A 26172-nucleotide genomic window follows, 5' to 3' on the forward strand; every position below is an offset into this window, starting at 1 on the left:
TGTTTTTCACTTTTTTTTGGTTAAGGGATGTATTTTAGCCATGGGTGGCCATGAAGGACTCTATTATTTAAGTATGTAATCTTTTAATCTCCACCTGAGGGTAGGCAGAACCCTTTAGTTTGAGGTTTCATTAAGGGGATTATGCTTCTGACAGTGTGGCACACCATCAGTTCTTTAGAACTGGAAAATGTATGGGGCTCAAGACTTTGGAATAGGGTTTGAACCCATGGACTTGTGACCTAAAATTTGAGAACAAAGCCACTGAATCAAGTCCAATTAAGCTATTGTAATGATGAAATCCAAAATCCATGACCATTGTTATAAAAGAAACTTCTAAAATTTGACCCATAGGAAGAAAGCAGATGTTATACTTGCAATGAATTGACCACTGCACAGATCTGCTCTGTATTCTAACAATGGTGTGAAGTGGTTATAACTAGCAGGAAGACTAGGTTGAGGGATGACCTGCTAGAAGTTTTTAAACTGTCTGGGTTTGATTAGGTTGATATACAGGATTTAAAGTTAGAGGTCTGAAGTAACCACTAATAAAATCAATAGAGAATTCAGGATATATTATTTTACCCAAAAAGTGTTTTTTTACTGAAAGTAGTTATGGTGGTGGAGAAAATTTTGGGGATAAGCCTGAAAAGCTTCTGAAGGAAATGTTTGCTGATGATACACCTCCAACTCTAGCATGAAGCAGTTGGCTACGATGGCTGTGATTTCTAGGTTGCTGGACTCAGTGTGATTCATAGTTATTTGACTTATTTTGACATTCAGTAACTTGGTTTGGATTGCTGAGAATCAGATATGGCCATTTTGACTGTATGTTCAAAATACTCGTTTTCTGTGGAGGATTTTCTTCATTGTTGTTTCTAACTAAATTTTTCTGGGCCTGACCTGAGTGAGGGGGATAAGTGAAGAACCTCAAAAAAGCGACTGCCTTATATAGGAGGCCTGAATCAAACAATAGGAGAGGCGATGGAACAAATTTTGGGGAAGTTTTATGAGCTTTGGAACAAGTTTTATGAGCTGTGGATGAAGAGTAATTTGAGGAGATTGTAATGAGAGAATTCGGATGTTTTGTTGCTTTTAAAGAATTTTGTGTTTTTGGCTGAAGAGAGTTAATAAGATGTAAGTGCTTGACATTATTGAACTAAACCTAGTGATTGGGCTAATTGTACTTGAGATGTTTCTCTGACTGGGATTGAAAGGAGGATTTAAATCTGGAATGAAAATAGACAATAGGAGCAGAAGTAGACCATTTGGCCCTTCGAGTGTGCACTGCCATTTTGAGATCATGGCTGATCCTCAACAATTGATATCCTGTTCCTGCCTTGTCCCCATACCCCTTGATTCCCCTATCTATAAGAAACCTATCTAGCTCCTTCTTGAAAGTGCCCAGAGAATTGGCCTCCACTGCCCTCTGAGGCAGTGCATTCCACAAATTCACAACCCTCTGGGAGAAGTTTTTCCTCACCTCTGTCCTAAATGGCCTGGCCCTTATTCTTAAATCATGCCCCCTGGTCCTGGACTTCCCCAACATCTGGAACATATTTCCTGTCTCTATCTTGTCCAATCCCTTAATAATCCTGTATGTTTCAATCAGATCCCCTCTCAATCTTCTCAATTCCAGCGTGTACAATCCCAGTCTCTCCAACCTCTCAGCATAAGACAGTCCCGACATCCCCAGAATTAACCTCGTAAACCTACGCTGCACGCCCTCTATAGCCAGGATATCCTTCCTTAACCCTGGAGACCAAAACTGTACACAATACTCCAGGAGTGGTCTCACCAGGGCCCTGTACAAATGCAAAAGAATCTCTTTGCTTTTGTACTCAATTCCCCTTGTAATACAGGCCAACATTCCATTAGCCTTCATCACTGCCTGCTGCACTTGCTCATTCACTTTCAGTGACTGATGAACAAGGACTCCTAGATCCCTTTGTATTTCCCCCTTACCTAACTCCACACCATTCAGATAATAATCCGCCTTCCTGTTCCTGCTTCCAAAGTGGATAACCTCACACTTATCCACATTAAACTTCATCTGCCAAGTATCTACCCACTTACCCAACCTATCCAAATCACCTTGAATTCTCCTAACTTCCTCTACACATGTCGCACTGCCACCCAACTTTGTATCATCAGCAAACTTGCTAATGTTATTCACAATGCCTTCATCTAAATCATCAACATAGATCGTAAACAGCTGCGGTCCCAGCACCGAGCCCTGTGGCACCCCACTAGTCACGGCCTGCCATTCTGAGAAACATCCATTCACCCCTACCCTTTGTTTCCTATCCGCCAACCAGTTTTCTATCCATGTTAATACCCGCCCCCCCAATTCCATGAGCCCTAATTTTACCCACCAATCTCCTGTGCGGCACTTTATCAAATGCCTTCTGAAAGTCGAGGTATACAACATCCACTGAATCTCCCTCGTCTATTTTCCTGGTTACATCCTCAAAAAACTCCAGTAGATTAGTCAAGCATGATTTGCCCTTGGTAAATCCATGTTGACTCGACCCAATCCTATCATTGCTATCCAAATATGCCGCTATTTCATCCTTAATAATGGACTCTAGCATCTTCCCCACGAGAGATGTTAGGCTAACTGGATGATAGTTCATAATAGAAATTAGAATATAATTTTATAGAATATAATATTAAAATAGAATATAAATGGGGCTGGGGGTTGTGGGATGGGAGGCAAGGTATTTCACAAGGGTTCAATAAGTGTAGGAGACATGTTGGTACTATGAGTGAGGAAGACAAAGAATGAAATGGTCATGCTTGTTAAGTATGATTTGGATTGAAGTAGTTGAAATGGATGGCACTGAGTGAGATGAACACCATAGTTGATGTGAAGGAAAATAATAGAATGTAAATGGATAAGGAAGTCGAGATGGTGCTTTGAAATTCGATGATGGTTGACTGATAACATGAAAGATAGAAATAGGCTGCGAGCTTGGCTAGGAGTTCGCAGAGGTGGTAAGATTCAGCATAAACAAGCAAGATGAAGTCTAAGAACTTCGACCAAGGAATTTTTGGGTAGAAGTTTAACTAACTGAGGACGGGAGTCAGGTGCACTGGAGAAACGCAAGACAGGAGAGAGTAAAAGCGTATAACTGATTTCAAGTAGATGCAACACCTAGTGCTGTGCTGGCTGAACTTTGTCTTTGAGGGGAACTACTTTTCTGAAAATCAAATGTTTCTACCAAAAACCTCCTTTTAAAACACATGAAATGTATGGAAAATCCTTGAAGATTTTATTCAAAAGCAAACTTTATATTAAGCAATAATTGGTGTGGTTTGTTTTGAGATGTGCCCCCTCTACATTATCGAGGAGTAAGCATTTAGTGGCATTGTTCTTCCCTCAATCAGTCCAGCTCTACTGGTGCATAGTTAGTGGAGAATGGAGGTCTGGCTCTTCGCTTGGGTTTGCATCCAGTGGGATAATTGTGCAGAGTGGAGTCAGACTCTCATGCCCTCGAATAACGACTCTGCATGCCCCCCTCAGCATTTGTGTGTTAGTTCCAACATCACTTTTTCTTTCCTTCCTCTTAATATTTATTTTTTCTATGATGCAAATCCCAGGAAACCAGTTACACCACAGTCCGTTGGGTTGGACACTGGCTTCAGATGCTATGGAATTAAATGAAAATTTTCAGTGCTACTGACTCTGGTATTTATCCCTGTTCCACAGTTCAATCTGCACCTACTTCACTTCTGCACTGTAAAACTGAATATTGAAATAATTATGTAATCTCACAGGCACTTAAACTACTGAGATAGAGATTGCAATTTTGACCTGATCTGGCAGTGCATTTGTCAAAGAAACCCAGTTTTTACAGATGGTATAAACTGATTTAAAAATGTGTCTAGCATTTGCTCATTATAACAAAGTTGCTTCACAACTTTTGTATTTTCTGTTTTGCTCTCAAATTTCCAGCACCTGCAATGTGTTGCTTTTGAATTGTTGCTTCCTAATTCAGCTACTTTGTCAACAAAATATTGAATCTTTTCAATTCATCAAGAACATCCATTTCTAAAATGTATTGCAATAGCAAATTTTCAACTATTTTGTCCACATTTCTCCTTTAAATTATTTCTTTAAAGTCTACCTTACTTTTCCTCATTCTGTGTCATTTCTTATAAAATTTTGTTAGTAATTTGCATCAAGCTGTTGTATTGTGCCACAAATGCTGTGTATGCAAGTTCCTATAAGTGCTTTGGTTTGGCATGGAGTATCTTCCATTACTACTTCCGTACATTATAGTAGGCTTCATCAGTATCGTGCTGATTAGGAAGCATTAAGTTATGTAGTTACTTGCTACACTGAACACTGCCTTGCAGAACTAGTGTGTTTTAAAGTAAATTGTTACGTTTTGTTCAAGTATCGTTTGCTCTAATTTTTAATGGTTATGTTATTGCATCAAACGATGTTCCATCAGTTGGTATTTTTCAAATGAGGTTGTCACTACTGTATGTAAATTGAGGTCCCTCTAGTGGGGATAAGCAATGCAGCATTACTTGTATAACCCTTGCTGGTTTGATGAATGAAAGTTCTGACCTTTGATGTGACTGTGTACAGGAGCTGTCTGGTTTTACCGAATCTCAATGTACTCAATTATCATTGAGGACTTTTTTTGTTCATTCTGATCTCTTAATTTTGGAGTCATGTGAATTGTTCTAGAGGGATTTTCTAAAATTTGCTAATCATTTTGAATTGCCTTAGCCAGTAGAATAGTTGATATTTAATAGAAAGTGTTTTGACAGAGTCCGTCATCATTGTTTGTTCGTTGATAATCATGCATTTTGAGAAGAATAAATTTCAAGTACTGTTCTTAAGGGGCAAATGCACAAATCACTCCAGATTTGGTTTGGAGTTGTTAATATTCCCTTTGTTTATGTCTGGTATATTGATTTTCTTTCAGATGACTGAGTAACTATAGTTTTGCACAACTTGAATTTTACATTGCATTTGCTACTTCCTTGTATTCTTGTTATTAACCTGTTTTCTTTAACCATGGTTGACCTCTAATTTGTCCCTTTATAACTTTTTCTGAAAGATTTAATTCCTATTACTTCTGCTTTTCTTGGCCTACAAAATGCAAGGATGAACTTGATAGTATACAGCTAATTATAAGATTTGTGGCTTTATTCAATGACTCAGTTAGAGCTTTTATGCTTTGACTCATTTTAATAATTTTGCGTTGGTTGTGGAAAAATTTCTGATGCACATCTGATAACAGAAGTGTGCTGTTAGAACATCAGAACTTATTGTGGATTAAGCTAAGATAATCAGCAAACATTTCTTGCACAACCTTTTCAGTTTCATTGCAGTCCCTTCAGAACGTGTGCATCTGCATTTATAAGCCTTATCAAATTAGTATCTTGGATAATGTTAACTGGGAGTGCAATTTATTATATATGCAAATATATCCACAATTCAAAATAGAATTCACTGTGAACTATTCATTTTTATGCTGACTGCTCATTTTTTTGAGTGATTTTTGAAACTTCACTCTCCAAAGCATTAGAGGTTTCTGATTTAATTCAGTGACTTTGCCAATGGCAATTTTAGCCAGTAACTTAAAAGTACCTGTCGTTTTTTCCCTCTGCCTTCACATCACATAATATCCAGATGGAAAACTTCACAGCATCCACCTCATATCTCCCAAGAATATGGCTTAAATTACAAACTCCAGAGCTTCCCAAAGACCACCTCTGTTTCTATCACAAATATTTATTCAAATAATTTTAACATTGTGCCGTTCACAGAGAAGATTGTGCAATGATGAGTTAGTAAAATGGAAGTAATGTGAGCACTCTTGTCATTTACCTGAATGTATTGATGGGTGCTGGCATGCATTTTTGAGAGATTCATATTGATGAGAAAGGATCGATCTTTGGGCCAGAATTAGACTGATGTTCTTTGGCTAGTAATAGATTGCATGGAATTGTATCACAACTTGGAAACTGGCTACCTTGCTCTGCTGGGCCACGTTGTTGTTATTTTTCGTAGTCAGTGTAATCCCATGCTTTTGCTCTCCCCTTCGTTTTTTTTTATCTTAAAATAACTGGATTTTTATTTTGATAAGTAAGTTACTCTGCTGTGTCCTTTGAGTGTCAATATCCTTTTTGTTCTAGAGCTCTTTTCACTGGAAATGGCTTGTTGAATTTGGACCATTTGTAATAATTTAACCCTTCCAAATTCTAGCAGAAAAGCAGTTTCTTTTTTTAAAAAAAACGTTTGCATCATAAGTCTTGATGCCAAAGTACAGATGTTCCTTTTCGTCTTTCAATAAGATTTCAATAATTGAACTTTTTTACCCTTAAGCTTACCAGAAAGGATGAGAAACAAGAAATTATTGTTACCTTCTGTTGAAATTTGAGATTGCACTGATGCTGAGTATTCTGATTAGAGAATATTCTCTTTCCTGTCGCTAATGCCTCACAGATATTTCATAGCTTGCTGCATTTGTATTGTTTGGATTGCATGTTTTTATCAAGTTAATTTGAGGGGGAGACTTTGCTTTGAAAGCAAATTTTGGATGTTTTATATTATCTCTGTGTTTGATTCTATTTTGCAAATGGCACCTGAAGCTTGAGCAAATTGCACCTTTTGAATATAATACATAAAAACTAGAGGTGCAAATTCTTGTCAATAGTGTGGGGGGGGGGGGTGGTTGGGAATGATGAATTTTCCACTGCTGACAATTTCACTGGGTACTGGCTTCAATTTCTTTTTTTTTGGTGTTGGATAGTTCATAAAATGTTTGATATTGTTAATGGGGTTTCAGCTTTACTTTCTGCAGCAAGTGATATCTGAAAGGAGTGTAACATTTTGAAACTAAATGCACATTCAGTCAAATTACTGCAGACTCCCTGAACAGTTGAAATCTTATAGGAGCCATTTGTTGGACTTGTAGTTAAACTGCTTGCAAATGCGATAGCTTATCTGCAATTTCCTTGACACAAGTCAACATGGAAAGAATACTAGATTGAAAGCATGAAGCATATAATGTTGTGGTAATGAACAACTGAGATGACCCAAGTCATTCATGTCCTTTCAGCAGAATGTACTTACTGTAAGTATCACTTAAAATCTGCAGGAAACCAGATGTGTATACTTAACCAGAAAAAGACCATTCAGATCTGTTCAGCTATGTATTGGATCATCTTTAACCTGATATTCTGAAATGCAGTAATGCTAACTGCTCTGATCACTTGCCTGGGCAAATCATTTAAATATTCTTTAAAGTGAGAAAATTATCTTACATCCTTTGCTGTCCTCAGTCATGGGAAGCTGTTATTTAGGTTATTGCCAAGCGTTCCTGTTCAGGCTGATCCTCTTTACAGAAGCTTCAGTAGTCTATAGAAGTCTCTGTTCTAGCCATCAGTTTCTGTTAATTATTGGTCCAGTAACTCTTTGTACCCTTGTGATTTTTTTTTTGTTTAAATATCATATGACTGAGAGGACTATGTAGATTATGTCAATTTGAGATTAATAATAGCCTGTGTAAATTCAGTGCTATGTGCTGCGGGTTCTAAGGTTGCTTTTTGCCTTTTCCTACTCATGAAACCTGTGCATTTGACTTCAGTAATTTGCTCCCCTCCCTGAGTGTTGAAGTTTGCTGCATCCTGTGGGCAAAGTCATTTGTATTTATCTTTGAGCACATTTCCTAGCTTTGCTTAACATTTATGTTTGCTATTTCTCTGCCAGACCTGCTGCGTTGTATGAATCTCATCAACCTGTACTTGATTGAATCTTCTTCCTTCCCCAAACCTTGATCTTATCAGGAAATTGTGTCTCTGGCTATTTGACAAGGTGAATAATACAAACTTCAGGAGAATATCAAACTGGTGCACAACTATTTTCTACATTTGTTATGGAGCGATCAATAAAATGTTTTAATTAGCTTTCCTTATGACCAGAAATCATGGTTAAGTTCCCTTTTTTATCCAAATCTGAAGGAATTTTATTTAAACAAGATCTCTCCCTTCTTTCTGCTCCACACCCATAAAGTACGGTGAATTGCACTGTGATTTTGTTCCGTTTTTTGCAGTGCTTTACTATAACTCATTTTCTGATGATTCACCAAAGCTCCCTGCCAGAATGACTAATTTCATTGCCTGTTTCCTTCAGTGCTTTTCTGTGTGCAGGCTATCCGGTCTTGTTCACTTGTGCTCTTAGTTTTAATCAAGCATGCCGTAGATTCCTTATCAGTAATTGATTTTATCCTGAAATGAACTGAATTTCCTGGAAATTCAATTTCTGGATGAATGGTTGGTTTCTTGATGCAAGAAAAATCTTCCAACTATCTGCCATTTCCAGATATGTGATACTATATCCTTTTCTGTACTTGATTTCAAAATTAACTTGACACTAATCCTAAATGTATTTACAAAAGCCTCTTTTCCAAACAAAATGTCAGCACATTCCTAATCTCTTCATTGTGCTTTCTTTCTTAACCAGTTTTTTTTAAACAATCTTTAATCCCATCATTATCCTTTTCTCTATCATTAAATTAGAAAATCTACCCTTTTATTCATTCACAGCAGGTTGGTTATGCTGGATAGGCCAGAATATTTTTCCCCTAATTGGCCCAGGCTGAGTGATCTGCACAGTTATTTCAAAATGGTGTTAAGCGTCAAGGTCACAGACAGGCCAGGCTCTGAAAGGATGATAGATTTCCTTTCCTGAAGGTCATAAATGAAAAGTTTCATGGTTACCATTGCTAATGCTAGCTCTATATTTCCAGATTTTATTTAATTACTAGAATTGAGATTCCCCAGCTGTTGCGGAGACTGCTGTCTCTAAATTAATTAACCCTGGCCTCTGGATGCTAATCTAGTAATTTAGCCACTAGACCAATTTAGATTCACTCTTGTAATCTTTGTGCCAATGCCCCCACCCTTTATTTCCTTGCATGACCTTCATTATTGTTGTAGGCTTCCTCTGATGTGCATATTTCTTCACCCAGTGTTGTAAATTGATTTCTGTATTGTACATGTGAAAGCACAGGTATGCTTCAGTTTGCGAATGTGTTGTCAACAAATTTTACATTTTGACTCTTCCGGGTATATGTTCTTGACTTCAATCTAAATTTTGGCATGTGGTGATCAAAAGATTAAATAGCAATCTCAGAATAGAAGAATTGAAAGTGTTCATAGACTTTGGAGGTTGTCACATATAAGAATGGTTAATGATCTGTGAAATTTTGTGAGAATGTCAAGAAAATAAGCAAGAAGATTGATAACAAGGAGTGAATTTCAAGGATTGATTAATCACAGGATGAGCTAATCCAGCATGAAATGAGGACAATACTACAAAGTAATATTTCTCTCAATTTCATTAAGCAGCAGCGACAATTTGGAAATTGGTTTGCTTTACTAAATTCAAAGTCTCAGAGGTCTATCTGATTGTAGTGAGATAAGGGACAATGGGTTCACTCTAAGTCATCTCCAATGGCATACAAGGCCTCAACAGCAGGTAGAAGAGCTGGCTGTTACTACTGCAGTAAGAGATAATTAAAGGCCCCAGTTAAGACAGAAGTAACCAATGGTATGTCTTGGTCATGAGACCCACGTGGGGAAACTGTCAGGAATAATCAATTCCATGCTACTCCGTTCCATTAACTAGTATGCTTTGCAATTGGTGAAGTGAAAAACAGCTGATACTGTATCAACAAATAGTCCAGCTGTGGAGGGTCCAAAATGGGTCAGACCTGGACTAGACAATTGATGGAATGGAACGCATAGGAGGGATGTGGATTTAACTCTAGGCATTCCAGGATTCGGTGGGAAATGCTAGGGCCAAAATTCAGAATGAATCTAGGATTTGGAGAGCTGGTATTGACAAATGGGAGTCAAATCACCTGTATCGGTATACTGTGTAAGTTGTGAATGCTTGTTTCAAACTCTTCATTGCAAAGTATTCCTTTACATCAGTTGTCAGTAGTGTGACTCTGTGATATTTGGTACAACATGCATAACGGAAAGCATACTACTCTCCACCCATAGGAATACACTGCATCAGCCTTCCTAATTTTACAAAATTTGGTTAAAAGGTTTTCCAAGAATTCCATCCATTTCTCAAGATGGTTGACTTTTTTTTGGGAGATGAGAATGTTCCCTTTCACAGAAAGCAATAACATTGAAGGCATATTTTCTGGATCGTGAGACTAGCTGTAGAATATTGTTACAGGAGACCTATATGTTAATATTTGAACAAAACATGGATTACAGTTCACTTGGTTAACGGCAATACTCAAATGTGAGAATTGATTTGGAAAATTTACTTCGACAGCTGCATTTTAATTAGTGACAAGAAAAATACATTGTTTTTTCATCTTCCAGATTTACTGGCATAGAAATGGTGATGGATTAAAAATATGACTTAAGTTTGCAGATTTGATGGGTTTGACTTTAGAACTTTATTGGAAATGGATCACCTGCCAGATGTGTTGGTTACTAGGTTAATTGGCTACTTAAATTACCCTTTAGATGGCTTGTGGGAGAATGGGGGTGGGATGTGGGTGTTAACGGACATGTGAGAGAATAGGTGACAGGTGGGGAGTTGGGTTGACTTTGTTGCTTCAAGGGATAGCATAGACTCGACAGGCCAAATGGCTTCCTGTTATGTAGTTTGGAAATGGGGAGATGGATTGGTTAGTGGTGGATCTGTCTTGGTTTGCACTTCAATATTTTGCCAAATCAGGATGAGTATTTGCACAGCTCTTACTGGGGTTATAAATCAGACATTATTTTAGAATTGCTGGTTTACCTAGTCATGATTAGCACAGAGACATCTTTTTAAAAAAAACAAATATCATATAGTTTCTCCTCTAATTTTGGGTTTGAATGCAGCCCAAATTGAGGCCTGTGATGGATTGCCTCAATCATGTAACCAGTACTTTGTCTGTAGCCCACTATTGATACTAGTTGACAACCATATTCAGAAAGTGCACAGGAATAGGAAATAGATGTAATCCTGATGAAACATATATTACTTTTGTGGTTGAAATTTAGGTAGTGTTCAGTTTTAATTAAAGAAAACCACATCTCCAATTAAGGTTTTGTTGATTTCTGGCAGGCACGTAGCAATGAACATTGTATTTCACGTGATCTACTCAACAACTTTCAGTGGAGTGCAACAATAGTTTACAGCACACTATTTGCTCAATAGAAGTTTGTGTGTGATATTTCATCCAAGTAGAATGGCAACTGTTGTATAACATGGTCTTAAGATCCAGCATCTAAGCTTTCAGCTAACAATTACTAATCTATTCCAGGAATCTGCTAATGACTTAAATAAAAGGAAGCATGGCTCAGTTTCCAACAGCTTTTGCGGGTAAGTACTATGTACGATATCATATATTAACTGCTTGCTCTTGACGTTTTACAAGTCATTTTACCCAGTTCCTCTGGGGGTTACTTGAATTTTATATAGCCTCAGGCCTTCCTTATTATAGATGCACTTGGGCAGAATAGTCGCGTTTTCCTCCATCTGTTACATAAGGGTAAGATTAGAAAGAGTTAAACAATTATTTTTGAGTATAGTACAGCTTTTAATAGCAGATATTACAGGTAAGCAGCCAGCTCCAAGGTGTGCTGATGCCTCTCTGAACTGACAGGAGATTAAGAGTCTGGGTTTGGGTAATATCCAATAGTTTTCGCTTTCTTACCTCCTTCCCATTTAAAGTCTGAAACAACTGGCATCAACATAGTGTTTTCCCCAAAGGGACACAGCAGTGTAGAGATTGCTGGCATGTATGTAAACCCACTATTCCAACATGAAGGTGTTGTAGTATGGTCTCTTGCTGAAACTGAGCGTCCAACAATAATATGTTATCGCCCAGCTTGTTGTACTACTTGGGTGAAACGATCGTGACATGAGAAATGCGATCTGAAATGCCTTCATTCCATCAGCTTATTGAAAGGAAAGAGATTTTCCTGAAATGACTCTCGTGATAGTCCGACAGGGAAAATTGTCTGAACTGCTTGTGTTCTTTTGAAACAGGAGGCCTGGATATCTGTGCCATTACAGTGGAAGAAAGAGCTAAGCATGACCAGCAGTTTCTTAGCATTAACCCAGTTGGTGGAGTGATTACTGGTGAGAACAAAATAAACTTGTTTGTGTTGCTAGATGAATTATGAAGTTTTTTTTTATTATTTCTTCCTCAACAATTTAAGTTCTGCTAATGCTACTTATACTGTGTTCTTAAAATGGGAAACAGCTGAATAATATTTGCAAAGTGAAGTTTGGCATTAGACAAGTGCTTGGTGAGGGATGATTGAAGGCATCTTTGAGGAGTTATTGAAAGCTGAAATGTGGTTTAAAGCATTGAGAAAAGAATATGTCTGATGTGATGAATTAAAGATTTTTTCACCAGGATACAGAGGATTGCAGTAAACAAGGGTCAAAATAGTAGGTGGTGTCATTTAGAGTGCAGGGAAGGAAAAGGTTGCTTTTGTTATGTGGAAATATCTCCTGCATGGATTTATAAATGGTGTGAGAATTTTGAAGTTGGAGGCTTGTAGCAGTAATATGAAAATAGTTTTGGTGTGATAAACACACGGGATTTTATTTAGGTGACAAGTAATGTTAGCAACACCCATTTTTTTGTTTGATAGCTTTGCTGACATTATTTTGTATCTTTACTAACTTGTGAATTTAAGTGACAGTGCAGTTTGAGAAGGTTGGCTCAAGTCACATGTAGCTTTTCAAGCAAGATTAACATCAAAGATGAAGTCTGGATTGCATGAGGGAGATGGTGGGGGATTCTTCCCAATTTGACTCAAGGATCTGGGGGAAGACATTTTAAATTTTGGGTAAAAGGTACAAGAGTGATGTGAGGAAAAAGTTGTAGCTTTTTTTGTAATTGCTTTCAACTTAGTAGGTACTTATATTTATTCATTTTTTGGGATGTGTGTGTTGTTGAAAAAACAATGTCCATTCCTAATGGCTCTCGAAAGTAGTGGTAAGCCTCCTAGATGTGCTGCATTCCTATCGGTGAAGGGAATGTTCAGGACTTTGATTTTGTGATGATGAAAGAATATGTTCCCACTTCAGGAAATTGTGTATCTTGGAGCAGACTCTGCAGTGGGTGGTGTTTCCATGTGTCTTCTCTCCTGAGAGAGGCAGTAGAGGTTGTAAGTTTGTTCCAGATTCCAGCGTCCACAGTCTGTCTCCAGTAGAGGTTGTGGGTTTAGAAGGTGCTCTCAGAATAGCATTGGTGAGCAATGGCATTTTATTTTGTAGGTGGCACACAGTGCAGGCATAGTAAAGGGAATAATTTACATATAATTTACAATGTTATTAATTTACATAATATACCAGGTTGTGAGGAAAGAGTGGGAAATGGTATGGGCAGGATTACCAGGTGCTTCTGTGTTATAACAAGTCAGTGAAGAAGACCTCCTTAGCAGAACGTATGTATGTTTGAGATCCATGAAGCACAATTTCCTGAAAAATACATAGTTTTGAAGAATTCTTGGTTTGTATCAGTTGATGTCTTGTACCATAGCAAGAGAAATGGGGTTGACTTTGCAGAGGGTATAGTTGGCTTTCAGCAGCACAAGTAAGAAATGAGTCCTAGTGTTTATCTATCATGTCGAGTTAACATGAGAAATAGTGTAGAGGACAGATGAACTTTAAAAAGAAAGGAATTTGAAGTTAAATAGCAACTTTACCTTATGTTTTGAACAAAATTAATAGATTTCCAGTTCTGCTGTATTTTGATCAAGTTTTAATTAATTACCTCCCCACACTGGATTTGGCTCCTTTTCAAAATGGGCAAAACAACTAGAATCAAAGACTGACTTTTCACTAAAATAACAACCATTGTAATTTCACACAAGTTTGTCAATGGCTTCCTTTCATCAGACTCTTGCTTTCTTTCCAGCTTGCTGAAAACTGTTCTGTGTTGATGACTACTAAAATGTCACATGGAAGTTGATGCATACTTAACCTCAAGTTGATGCATACTTAACCTCAAGTTTGCTTTTATTTGCTGTAAGCACTGCACTTAAAGCTCAAGTGTTGCAAGGCTCTTCAATTTAAGATTTGTTTTTGATGTAATTGATGTAATACCAGAATCTGTACGAGAAATATTGAATCTCAAACAAGATTACAATTACAAATTGTAACTTCTTCACAGATAATGTTGTTCCATGGTGTTCAATTATGGCAACGTTATCCCTTAACTTTTCTTTGACAAAGCAACGAAGTTGACATATATGGCAAATCTTTTTTGGCATTTTGACTGTCATTGTATTGGATCACAATCACGTGTGCAAATGTTGCATGTGAACAGTAACAATGTAGTTTCCTATGGAAATCTAAAATGAAATTTGTTACAGAAACAGTTCTTGCCAGAATTTTTCTATTGCTTGACATATTGATGATTCATTTCCTCTCATTTTCTGCATTTATTTGAATTTTTTCACATAGAAATTTCAGCTTGGGTTTATAGTTAATGTTCTTGTTTAATTGCCGTGCCTGGAATCTTTAAGGGAAACTACTTCAAGGTATCAATGGTATCCTGCTCCCACATTGGTCTTGACCCACTTGCTGCTTTGTCAGAATTATAATGACATTTAGTGATTTTATCCTCCCTTGTCAGATTCAAAGGTCCATTTCCTTGTTTCTGACTGCCTGGAATTTAAATAAGGAAACACCATTATGGCATTTGACCGTATTAATTGCTGCAATTTCTCTGCCAAACTATTTGATACTGATTACAATCTCACCCAACTCTTTCTAGGTTCAAATTTTCTATTGTTAAAATATTACAAAATTAGAAATGTAATATTCCAAGTTTCTTCTTGGCTCAATTTTCTGCTTCGTGTGGCTCAGCCCTGGGCTCGCTTAAATCAAAGAAATATTGAAACTGTTATGGCGTGGGAGGCCTATTAGCTCTGCTAGGTGTTAAGAGCGCTTAATGCAAACTGTACTGTCCTTTCTACCAACAACCCCCTCCCTTTGTTCATAACAGTACACATTATTGTCTATGTGCTTATCCAATTCCTCCTTCAGGACAACAACAGAAATGCTCGAAGAACTTGGCCAGTCAAGCAGCATCTGTGGAAAGAGAAACCATGACCCTTCCTCGGAGGTGGGGGGGGGGGGGGGGGAGGAGGAAAGTGGAGGGTTTACAATTTTTTAAGGAGAGCTGGGGGGAAACCAAAAGTCAACATGGAGATGGATTACAACAGATCACTTGATAAGTTGCATGAGTAATGACAGTGAGCAAGGCACTTTAAGAAACATGGACGAAGGGACATGAGAGATAAGGTAACATTTCTTTATTAGTCACATGTACGGCGAAACACACAGTGAAATGAATCTTTTGCGTAGAGTGTGCTGGGGGGCAGCCCGCAAGTGTTGCCACGCTTCCGCCACCAACATAGCATGCCCACAACTTCCTAACCCGTACGCCTTTGGAATGTGGGAGGAAACCGGAGCAGAGGAAACCCACACAGACATGGGGAGAACATACAAACTCCTTACAGACAGCAGCCAGAATTGAACCTGGATCGCTGGCACTGTAATAGCGTTACGCTAACCGCTATACTACCATGCAACGATGAGAGAGCAGTTTACCTGAAGCTGAAGAATTCTGTTTTCATTCCAGAAGGTCACAAAGACAAGATGCTGTTCTTCTGCTTTGTGTTGGGCCTCACTATGACAGTGGAGGAGGCTGCAGACAGACAAGTCAGAAAGAGGGGTGGGATTGAGAATTAAAATGGCATGCAAAACGAAACATAGGATCATGCCTGCAGACTGGTGCTCCACAAAACAATCATACGTTCTGTGTTTTTTTCTGTGTAGAGGAGGCCACATTGTGAACGCGGTGCAGAATGGAAAAATTGCAAGTGAATTTCTGCTTTCCCTGGAATGATTGCTTGGGTCCCAGGGTGGTGGGAAGAGAAGTGGTGAAGGGGCAGGTGTTGCGCCTCCTTCAGTTGCCTGGGAACATGCCGTAGGGTGGTGGGTGAGGGAGGAAGAGTGGACAATGGGTTACCAATTGAACAGTCCCTGTGAAAGGCAGAAAGGGGAGGGGAGGAGAGGAGACGATGTGACTCGGGATCACATCAGAGCTGGTGGAAATTACAAAGGATACCGCAATGCGCACACAGTGCTGGAGGAACTCAGCAGGTCAAGCAGCATCTATGGAGGGAAATGAACAGTGGACGTTTCAGGCTGAGCCCCTTCGTCAGGATGATGTGTCAACATCAAACGATAATGCATTGAATATGAAGACTGGTGAGGTTGATGGGGTAGATGGTTCCCTTATCTCTTCCCCAAGAGATAGGGGAACTCTATCTTTTCCTGGGGAGGTGGTGTGAGAGCAGAAATGCAGGAAATAATGAAACGTGGTTGAGAGTGCCATCCATTGTGGCAGACGGGATGCTATGTTTCAGAAGGAAGGAGGACATTTCAGAAGCACCAGAACAGAAGGCCTCATCATTGGAACAAATGCAGTGGAAATGAAGAAACTGGGGAGGTAGTGGAGAGAAAGGAATGGCATCCTCGCCCCCTGCCTCCTATGTAGTCCAAGTAACTGTGGGACTTGTAAAAGATATTACAGGCTAGCTATGTCCTGAAATGGAGGCAGAGAGATCAAGAAAAGGAATAGATTTCAAATATGTGTCCCCTTGCCCTTAAACAGATTTTTTTTTGGCAGGCTCAGGTGCCACTAACCAGGGTCACACAGTCTTAAAATAAAGGTTCAGCCATTCAGGACAGAAATGAGAAGAAATTCTTTTGCCCTGAGAGTAGTGAATCTTTAGAATTCCCTACTTGGAAGTTGTAGATGCGGGTTCAATTGTAACATTTAAGAGAAGTTTGGATAGATACATGGATGAGAGGGATTTTGTGGGATATGGTCTGGGTGCAGGTAGATGGGACCAGCCAGAAGATCAGGTCGGCATGGACTAGATGGGCCAAAGGGCCTGTTTTTGTGCTGTAGTACCCTATGACACTATACTTGAATATTAAGGAAATTGAGTGATTATGAGGTTAGTACAGTTACAACATTTAAAACACATGTGGACAGGTACATGGATAGGAAGGGTTTAGAGGTTTATGAGCCAAACACAGACCAATGGGTTAGGCAACCTGGTCAGCATGATGATTTGGGCCGAAGGGCCTGTTTCCTGTCTCTGATGCTTTGGCTCTGTGGGAAAGTGCTGCTGAGATAAAAGATTAACCTCGATCTGATCAAATGGTGGAGTAGGTGCGAGGGACCAAATGGCGTATTCCTTTTCTCACAGGCTGTTTCTTGTTGGTAACCTTGGCCTTCCTCTCCTGTGTCGATTGAGGGCAGTCATTGTTTAATACTCTAATGCCTTCAGGTTTTGATGTTTCATCATTTACAAATGAAGTTTTTCTGCTAGCAGACCTTTCTGAATATATACTGAATGCTTTTGAACATGGGTGTTTTGTAACAGGGAGGTGGATAGATGAATGAATGTTTGCTTTTAAAGTCATTTTCAATGTCTCCTTTTGAACAAAGTTGATGGCAACTGAGACTCTCTGTTGTTCCAAGTGTTTTGAGCTCACCTTTTGAACTTTTCAGTTTTATAACAATTATTGGTTGGAATGGAAGTGACTTTTTTTTAATAGTGATAGTATCTATTTCCTGCACCTCATTTGACTGATGTGTTTATAAAGAGATAAAACTATTTCAGAAATAATTCAATTTCTTCAGAGAAAATTCACAATTTTAATTTTTAAAGATGTAATTTCTTTAATTATCATGGTGAAAATCATGTGTCTTCACATAGATTAACAAGAGTATTGAATGAGAAATAAGTGAAACCCAAAGTACTGCAAAACATTGTGATTGAGATGCACATAAAGGAGATGCAAAAAGGAAAAAGCACATAGTCAAGTGGGAATTTGGGGTGGAGGGGCAGCGCAAGAGAAACGGATGATGAGAGTTTGTTCGAGCAGAAAAGTCAATGAAAGGATGATGGGGGGGAATGAGAAATTCCAGACCAGAAACCACAGATGTACGATTAAAGAAAAAATCCAACTTAATTCTTTTCCCAGTCATGTTTCAGTCAATTAACTGGCCTTGTATTTCAACAGGAAAATAATTTGCTGTGTGAGATGCCTAATTCTGAAAACAAGCATTTTGAAATAGTTTGGCGTCTTTTGTTGTGCAGGCTTGCAAAACTTTTGCATTTTTTATTTGTCGATGTATTGCAGTACAGAAATGGACCTATAGGTTCAACAAGTCAATGTTAATGACCCATCCTTGTCTTTACCCACCTTACTTCATCCTGGCCTGAACACGAAGTGCTTTTTTATATTGTGATTTTGTAAGCTTGTAATCAAGGTAAGCCTCTTGTGATGGCACTTTCAGTAAAGTCATGAATGGTACAAATTCTTACCAACACTACATCAATTAAGTTCTAACTGTTGTCATGAGTTTGTATTTATGATTGATTTATATTTTTTGTGTACGTGAAAATGTCTGATATGTTGTACATTTTTTTTTGAGTCATTTTACTCTTGCGTTTAGGTGATCAGGCCCGAAATTTCTTTCTTCAGTCGGGATTGCCTCCACCTGTTCTTGCACAGATATGGTAAGTCCAAGTATATAACATTTGTTTGCTCAAAATATGTATTTAAGCAAAAGAGTGGTTTTGATTTGACAATGAAAGAGCAGTATGTTTTGGAAGAGGTGCTTTGACAAAGCAGAAAAGGGTTGAAAGATTGATAAGATGCACCGGTACTTCAGAATGAGATTTATTATCACTGATTTAGATGACATGAATTTTGTTGTTTTGTGGCAGCAGTACAGTGCAAAGACATAAAATTTCTGTAAGTTACAAAAATAAATAGTGCAAAGAAAAAGGAATAATGAGCTACTGTTCATGGACCATTCAGAAATCTGATGGTGGAGGGGAAGAAGCTGTTTCTGAATTATTGAATGTGGGTCTTCAGGCTCCTGTACCTCCTCCCTGATGGTAGTAATGAGAAGAGGGCATGCCCTGGATGGTGAGGGTCCTTAGTGATGGATGTTGCCCTCTTGAGACACCACCTCTTGAAGGTGTCCTTGATGATGGGGAGTGTTGTGCCTGTGACGGAGCTGGCTGAGTCTACAACCATCTGCATTTAAGTATGCCAGTTGCTTTTCAGTTGACAAGCTGGCGTCACATTATTATTGTATCTTTATGTATAGTTTACCTACATTTTCCAATCTTTATACTTTATTTTATTTATTGCCTAGTCCAGCTGCGGCTTCATCTTTCTCTGCTCTTTTCTTTTTCAGTTTCCACATCTAAATAGTGCTCTCATTTCTGAAGAGGCCACCCTAGTTAGACTACACAAACGGCACTCATTAATGCCAGAGTTCAGTTACCAAACAGCAGTAGGTGCCGGATTTCTGCATGCTCTGGCAAACACACAAGTCCCAGACTTGGGTTTCGGAAGGCTAAATCTATCAATCTGCTCAATCACTGAACTCAACTTTGCGCCCAGTCTTGAGTTTTGCCTTTATGATCCTGTGCTATGTTCGTCCTGGAAATGTGTAACTAATGGAATCCTCCAAGAATCAATCCTTGGGCCTTGCTAATGTAGATTGTAAATAATTGACTTGGACGAGAGGGTAGAGCATAATGCATCCAAATTTGTTGATGATATGAAAGACGGTGGGAGGGCATGTTGTGATGAAGATATTTGGACTCTGCAATAGGATATAGCTAGGTTTAGTGAGTGGGTGAACACTTGGAAAATGGAGTTTAATGTAGGAAAGTGTGAAGTCATGTACTTCAATAGGAATCAAAAGGAGGACTATTATTTAAGTGGGGAGAGACAGTAAATTTGAGTGGAGCACAGAGGGATCTAGGTGTTTTTGTGCGTGAAGCACAGTAGGCTTGCAAGTGCAGCAAGTAATTAAAAAGGCAAATGGCATATTAGCCTTTATTGCTCAGGGTTGGAGTTTAAAAATAGAGATGTATTGTTACAATTACACAGTGTTGATGAGGTTGCATCTGGAGTGCTGTGTACAGTTTTGGTCCCTTTGGAAGGATATATTAGCACTGGAGGTAGTCGAGAAGAGATTCACAAGGCTATTTCCAAATTGCTGTAAAAGTTAGACCTGTATTCTTTGGCATTCAGAAGAATGAGGGGTGGTCTCAGGGAAACATTTAAAGTCTAAAGTGGGCATGCCAGTGTAGATGTTGAGATGTTCCACTTATGGAGAATCTTGAATAAGAGGACGTGATTACGGGGTGTGGGGAGTGGGAGGGTGGGGTGATTTAAAACTGAAGTGTGCAGGAATTTTTTGGAGGCTGGTGATTCTCTGGAATTCTTTATCCCCAAGGGTTTTGGAGGCTATAACACAGGTAATATTTAAAGAGGTAATTAGATTTTTGAAAGATCAGGGAATTGAGGGTTATATGAACTGTAATTAAAGAAGAAATAGTTAGTCATTTAATGTAATCAAACCAAGTCATTGTGGCTTTAGGAAAGGTAAATAATATTTAACAAATTTGCCAAGCCTCTCAGGATCTTATTGAATGGTGGAATGACCCACTTTTGCTCCTGTTTTTGTCTTTTGCATGCAAGCCATTGTACTAACCAACAGATCTACAATAGAATCCACTTCAGTTAAGACTAGTGTCAAACAAAACTGCATCATTGCCCAATAATTTTTCTTAATTTTCCTCAGCACTATGTTGCACAATACCTCCAAAAAAATACTTGCCATTTTTTTCATGGAAATAATCTTCAGAACTAATGGGAAACTGATCCACTTACAGGGTCAAGGTCATCCAAGCCTCAATAGTGATGCTATAGTACACTGATAATTGCTTGCATTTGCACATATTTGGAGGCCAAGCTCTAAAACACTGTTGAAGCGTACACCAATGCACACCAGAAGATGGGCATTATACTCAACATCCATAAGACAGAAGGTCCTTTATCAATCTGCCCTTATTGCACCACTGCCCTTACTACTCCAACAATAAGGCTTCATAACAAGATCCTATAAAACGTGGACCTCTTCCCTATCTTTGAAGGCACCTCTCATGAAGGCAGACATCAGTGATGAAATTTACCACCACTTTCAGGCCTTGGTCAGCTAAGGAAAAGGGTATTTGAAGATTGAGATCTCGGCCTTGGCCTTGGCAGAAAACTAGTGGTCTGCTGGGCAGCAGTGATCTGTAGTCTATTTGCTTAATCTGTATTACTTACCACAGGCATCTCAAGGCATTGGGTCAAGCAGGTTGTGCAAGACTGCAGTCTTTTTGTGGTTGGTGAACAAGATGACTAACTCCAATGAAGTGATTTATGTGGTAGTTCCTGAGAAAGCTTTGAGAGCCTATTGGGATAACCTGTGGTAGCACTAGAAATGTTAAGTGCTCTATGAATGGTCAATCAAGTTACTAGACTGGCTGTTAAACATCAGTTTTTAATTATTGTTATTTGTTTGCTTCTGAAGGGCTCTGGCTGACATGAATAATGATGGAAAGATGGATCAGGTGGAGTTTTCTATAGCCATGAAACTGATCAAGCTAAAATTACAAGGTCATCAGCTTCCCACATCACTGCCTCCTATCATGAAACAAGTACCAGTGGCTGTTCCAACACCAGGATTTGGTTAGATTCACATTCTCCTACAAAGCACTTAGTTTTATTTATCTTGCTTACTATTGACTTAAGCAAGTATCTGGCTTCCACTTTGAAAGCTCAGCTGTTTCATTTTGCCAGCTATTGTACAGTGTTAGAGTGGCAGTGGTTTAATATTTTTCTCTCTTCTATCAAGGTATAGCCAATGTTTCAGCCTTGTCCTCCATGGGCACAGTAGCACCTTTGTCAATGGCACCAATGCCAGTGGTAGGGATGTCCCCCCCACTGGTATCTTCTGTTCCTGCAGTTGGAGTTCCTGCACTAGCCAATGGGGCACCTTCTATGGTGCAGCCTCTGGCTGCCTTTGCTCATCCGGGTGAGTATTATTCTGTGAGTGAAAATAGGTAATTAAAGTGTGCGAGAATGAATTGCTTTTGACTGTGACTTTTATAAATTGGAGGATTAGGTAACTTTCAAATGCAAAAACTTATTTAGATCAAACAATCCTGACCCCCTCATTTCAGCTCCCATTTCCTTCTCATTTAGTCCCTCAATCCCCTTGAGGGGGGATCTCATTGTAACCTACCTGATACTGAAAGGTCTGGACAGAGTGGACATGGAGAAGATGTTTCCATTAGTGGGAGAGTCTAGGGTCTGAGGGCGGGGCCTCAGAATAAAGAAATGTCCTTTAAAACTGAGGAGGAATTTCTTCAACCAGAGGGTGGTGAATGTGTGGAATTTGTTGCCACAAAGGGCTGTGGAGGCCACGTAATTGGGTGTACTTTAGGCAGAGATTGCTAGGTTCTTGATTGGTAAGGGGGTTAAGGGTCAAGGGGAGAGGGTGGGAAAATGGGGTTTGAAAAAAAAAATCAGTCACGATTGAATGGCAGAGCAGAATGGTCTAATTCTGCTCGTATATCTTATGGTCTTCTCCAGAAATGTATCTATTTGTCTCTTGAAACCATTTAAACTGTCCATTTCATTGGACTTGACAAGGTACTGCACAGCTCTATTACCCTTTGAGTAGGAAAGACCTGTCTGGCCTGACTCCCCTTAACTTTTTAACATGAACATATCTCCATTTTTGGATCTCTAGATGAGTGAACTTATTTCGCCATTTGGTTAACCAGTCCCTGGGTGCATTTATGCATCACTCCAGCCACCTCCTACCTTTTCTTATCTAGATTTATTATTATCCCCCTCATTATCTCCCTTTTAAATGCAACTGTGCAATTCTTTTCAACATGAAAAGAATTGCACAGTTGCATTTAAAGGGAGATATGGTTGAGCAAGGATGAACTTGAACTAATCAGTTAATAATACTGAAAGTATCAATTATTTTACCCCTGTCTCTGTGTTGTTCAAATTGAAAACTTGCATCACCCTTAACTTTTCCAATTGTACTTGCACCCTTTTAAGGAATAATTGGATGACCAGAATGAAATAAATTTGCATAGATGCAAAGATACTGCAATTGGGGAAAGATAACAAAATTAAGCTGCAAAACTTTATAGAGGTGTAGAGAGACCTCTGGTTTCATGCAGTCAACTGTCTGGTAGCAGGGCAAGTTTACATGACTAATTTTCTTTTTAAACAAGTCCTGTCTCTTTGGGTTTGAATCACCAGTTACACCTCTGCCAGAATGTTATCTGCTAAACTTTAAGAAGGTATCATTGCTTTGAAGTGGATTTAGAGTAGATTTATTAGGATAATCAAGTTATGTGGCAGGTTTAGGGAAGCTAGATTTCACCCTAGAGCAACAAAACTTAAGGTGAGATTTAGCAAATCTGGGGGACTTTGACAGATCAGTTAAGATGACCATGTGGAGAAATGCTTCCCAGTGGTTGGCAACCAGAGCTCTTGGATTCAAATGATGCAGCTTGTTGTGATGTGGAATGCACTAGCTCGGGAGGTAGTGAAAGGAGATTGAATTGTGACTTTATGAAGGCAATTAGTTGCACATTTGAAAAAGAAATAGATGCAAGACTGAGGAAAGAGTAGGGGAAGGCAAATAATTAGATATCATTTTCAAAGGGTGAGTATAGATATGATTTGGTTGAATGGTGACTTCCTGTTCCCTTTGATTCAGTGAATTAAATGTTGATTGTTAATAATGCATATTATGCAGTTGAATTAATAATGAGCTTTAATCCCATTGGTAGTGCTTAAGCAAATATATGAAATAAGATCATTTTGGCTATCTTAGTTTCTCCAGCTGAAGAGACCTTGTAGCAAGTAGTTGTATGTCACCACTGTCGGTCATAGGGGTATTCAGACCCAGAAATGGCCCCATTGGGTTAGGGAGCACAAAATTGTCGAAGGTCTATGCTCTTGCTTGGCTTATGATTTTTTTCAAAATATTACATTATCTAAATATTTCCCTCTTCAGGAAACAAATCTCAAATACAAAGTTTTCAGATAAACACTTGAAATGCCACTGTATAGAAGAAGGCTAAAGGCCGAGTGCTAGAAAATATGATTAGTGTGGATAGATACTTGAAGGCTAGCATGGATGCAGTGGGCCAAAGGGCCTGTTTCTCTGCTGTATGCTTCTATGACTCTATAGTTTTACAAATTCTACTTCCTATGATGACATTTAATTATTAAATCGTCCAGCATTTTTGTTCAGTTAAACTCCTGAACCATTCATTTGGGATCACTCTTGAGCATCTAAATTCCTGATGCTTACAATTTTGCCATTTACTAATTTGATCTAGGGTCCCCTCAACTGTACTTCTGACTTGTTTTCCTTCATCCTGCTTTGATGAAGGGCACTTTTTTCTAGTTTTTCTCTGTTCTATCACAAACCTAATTTTGCTGTTCTCCTGGGAATTAATTTCGTGGCTGCTGTTTGTAGCTCTCTAAGAATTTAGACAATTTTTGTGTCCCATGTCTCAATGACCAGAACTCAAACACTTGTGTGGTACCAACCATGCCTTTGTGTGAATTTCATCAATTTGTACTGTTGATGTTACAGACCTGACATTTTGTTTTATTGATTCCTAATATGCGGTGATTACATATTTTTGAATTTAAAGTATTTTAAATTTTCAACTTCAATTATTTCAAAACCTTTCATGGAGTGCTTTCATCTTCCCTAACTATTCCTTCCCCATCTTGTCTCTTGCATTACCACCCACAGGTTCATATCCTCTCCTCTAGAACATTGTACCAGTATCTTTTCTATATTTGTAGTGCATTAGATCTATTTTATGAAGCTTGTGTTGTGTGCTTTTCTTTTCCTTGCATTGTTTTCTTTGTAGTTCGCATTTCTCTAACTTTGATGTTTTCCTTTTGAGTTTTGAGTCCAGGTTTTTAATGTGTATATCAGAATCTGTAGAAAGTTCACCTAGATGTTCCATTACCCCAGCCATCCCTACACCCCAAACCCCAACTATTAGAATAACTTTTATGATAGTACTTGTGCTTATTGATCTTAAACCAATCATTATGCATTTCTGTTTGTAAATCAGTAGGTCTCCATCAACTTATTTGATTTTCTTTTGATATGGGTATCTCTATGCTGGAAAGTTGGAATAAATTAACTATTTATTTGGTTGTTACTTCATTTAATAATGAACCTGGCGCACTAAGAGTTGAGCTTCACATGCGAGTAGTGTTTAACGCACTCTGGGTGATGTCTCAAAGCACTTAGTGAAGTAGAGCAGAATATTGTCAAAGAAGAGAGTGAGCAGTGATGAAGGTTAGGATTGGATAGGCCAATTTAAAGAAGATCTGAGATTCTTGAGAGCATAGAGGGGGCTAGTAAGATGCAGGAAACTTGGCAACCTGCTTCTGACGTTAATCTGTTTACACTAATGCTACAGAAGGGGAGACAAAGGGAGAAGGAAACAATAAGATGTACAGTAGTGAATGAGGAAGTTCAGATGTAAAAATAGGAGTTGGGGGGCATAAATAACCAAGTAGGTGGTTAAAAACACTTGAGGTATGAGAAAACAAGAAATGACAATGTTATTTTTTTTAAATCCCACATAGGAGCCACATTGCCAAAGAGTTCTTCCTTCAGTCGCTCAGTATCAGCCAGTCAAGCAAATGGAACAAAACTACAAAAGGCACAGTCATTCGATATGGGAAATATAAAGTGAGTTATTCAATGAAATTTAAATTTCCTATAACTTTAGGTCTGGGGGCCACATAATTGAGGGAAAAAAATCTTTACTTAAAAGAAAAGGCAGTATACTTCTGTCATTCCCTAGACTGAGCTTGAGTTGAGAGCAACTTGATAATATCTTGGCCCCTTCAGTTTTTTTATCCTCTCTTACTTAACTCTGAAAACTTCAATAATGATTTATTCACTGAACATTTTCTTGCTTTACAGCTGGATGTTGCTGGTTGAATCATAGATCAAGTTATTATTTTCTTAACTGTGAGATTGCTTATGTAAGTTATGTCATGGAAAAGGGAAGATGAACAAGCAATAATAATAGATTTTTTTATTTTTTATTGACTTAACACAATTGATCCGAAGCAATTGCATTATTGGCAATTTGAAATGTACAAATTTGCAATACGAATTTAAACTTGCAATATAAATTTCAAATTGAATTGGA

The 26172-nt window shown here is 38.5% G+C and overlaps 1 protein-coding gene across 1 annotated transcript in view; it reads left to right on the plus strand.

Moving 5' to 3' along the window:
* The window catches only part of itsn1 (intersectin 1 (SH3 domain protein)), a 230712-nt gene that overhangs the window by 32878 nt on the left and 171662 nt on the right, over positions 1 to 26172 (plus strand). The window contains 6 exon segments of the mRNA XM_052015098.1: positions 11304 to 11362; positions 12032 to 12124; positions 18546 to 18609; positions 21474 to 21631; positions 21798 to 21977; positions 25598 to 25703. Coding sequence (XP_051871058.1) covers positions 11335 to 11362; positions 12032 to 12124; positions 18546 to 18609; positions 21474 to 21631; positions 21798 to 21977; positions 25598 to 25703 — 629 coding nt within the window. The 5' untranslated portion in view covers positions 11304 to 11334.

Source organism: Pristis pectinata, chromosome 4, assembly GCF_009764475.1.
Source record: "Pristis pectinata isolate sPriPec2 chromosome 4, sPriPec2.1.pri, whole genome shotgun sequence".
NCBI classification, from domain to species: domain Eukaryota; kingdom Metazoa; phylum Chordata; class Chondrichthyes; order Rhinopristiformes; family Pristidae; genus Pristis; species Pristis pectinata.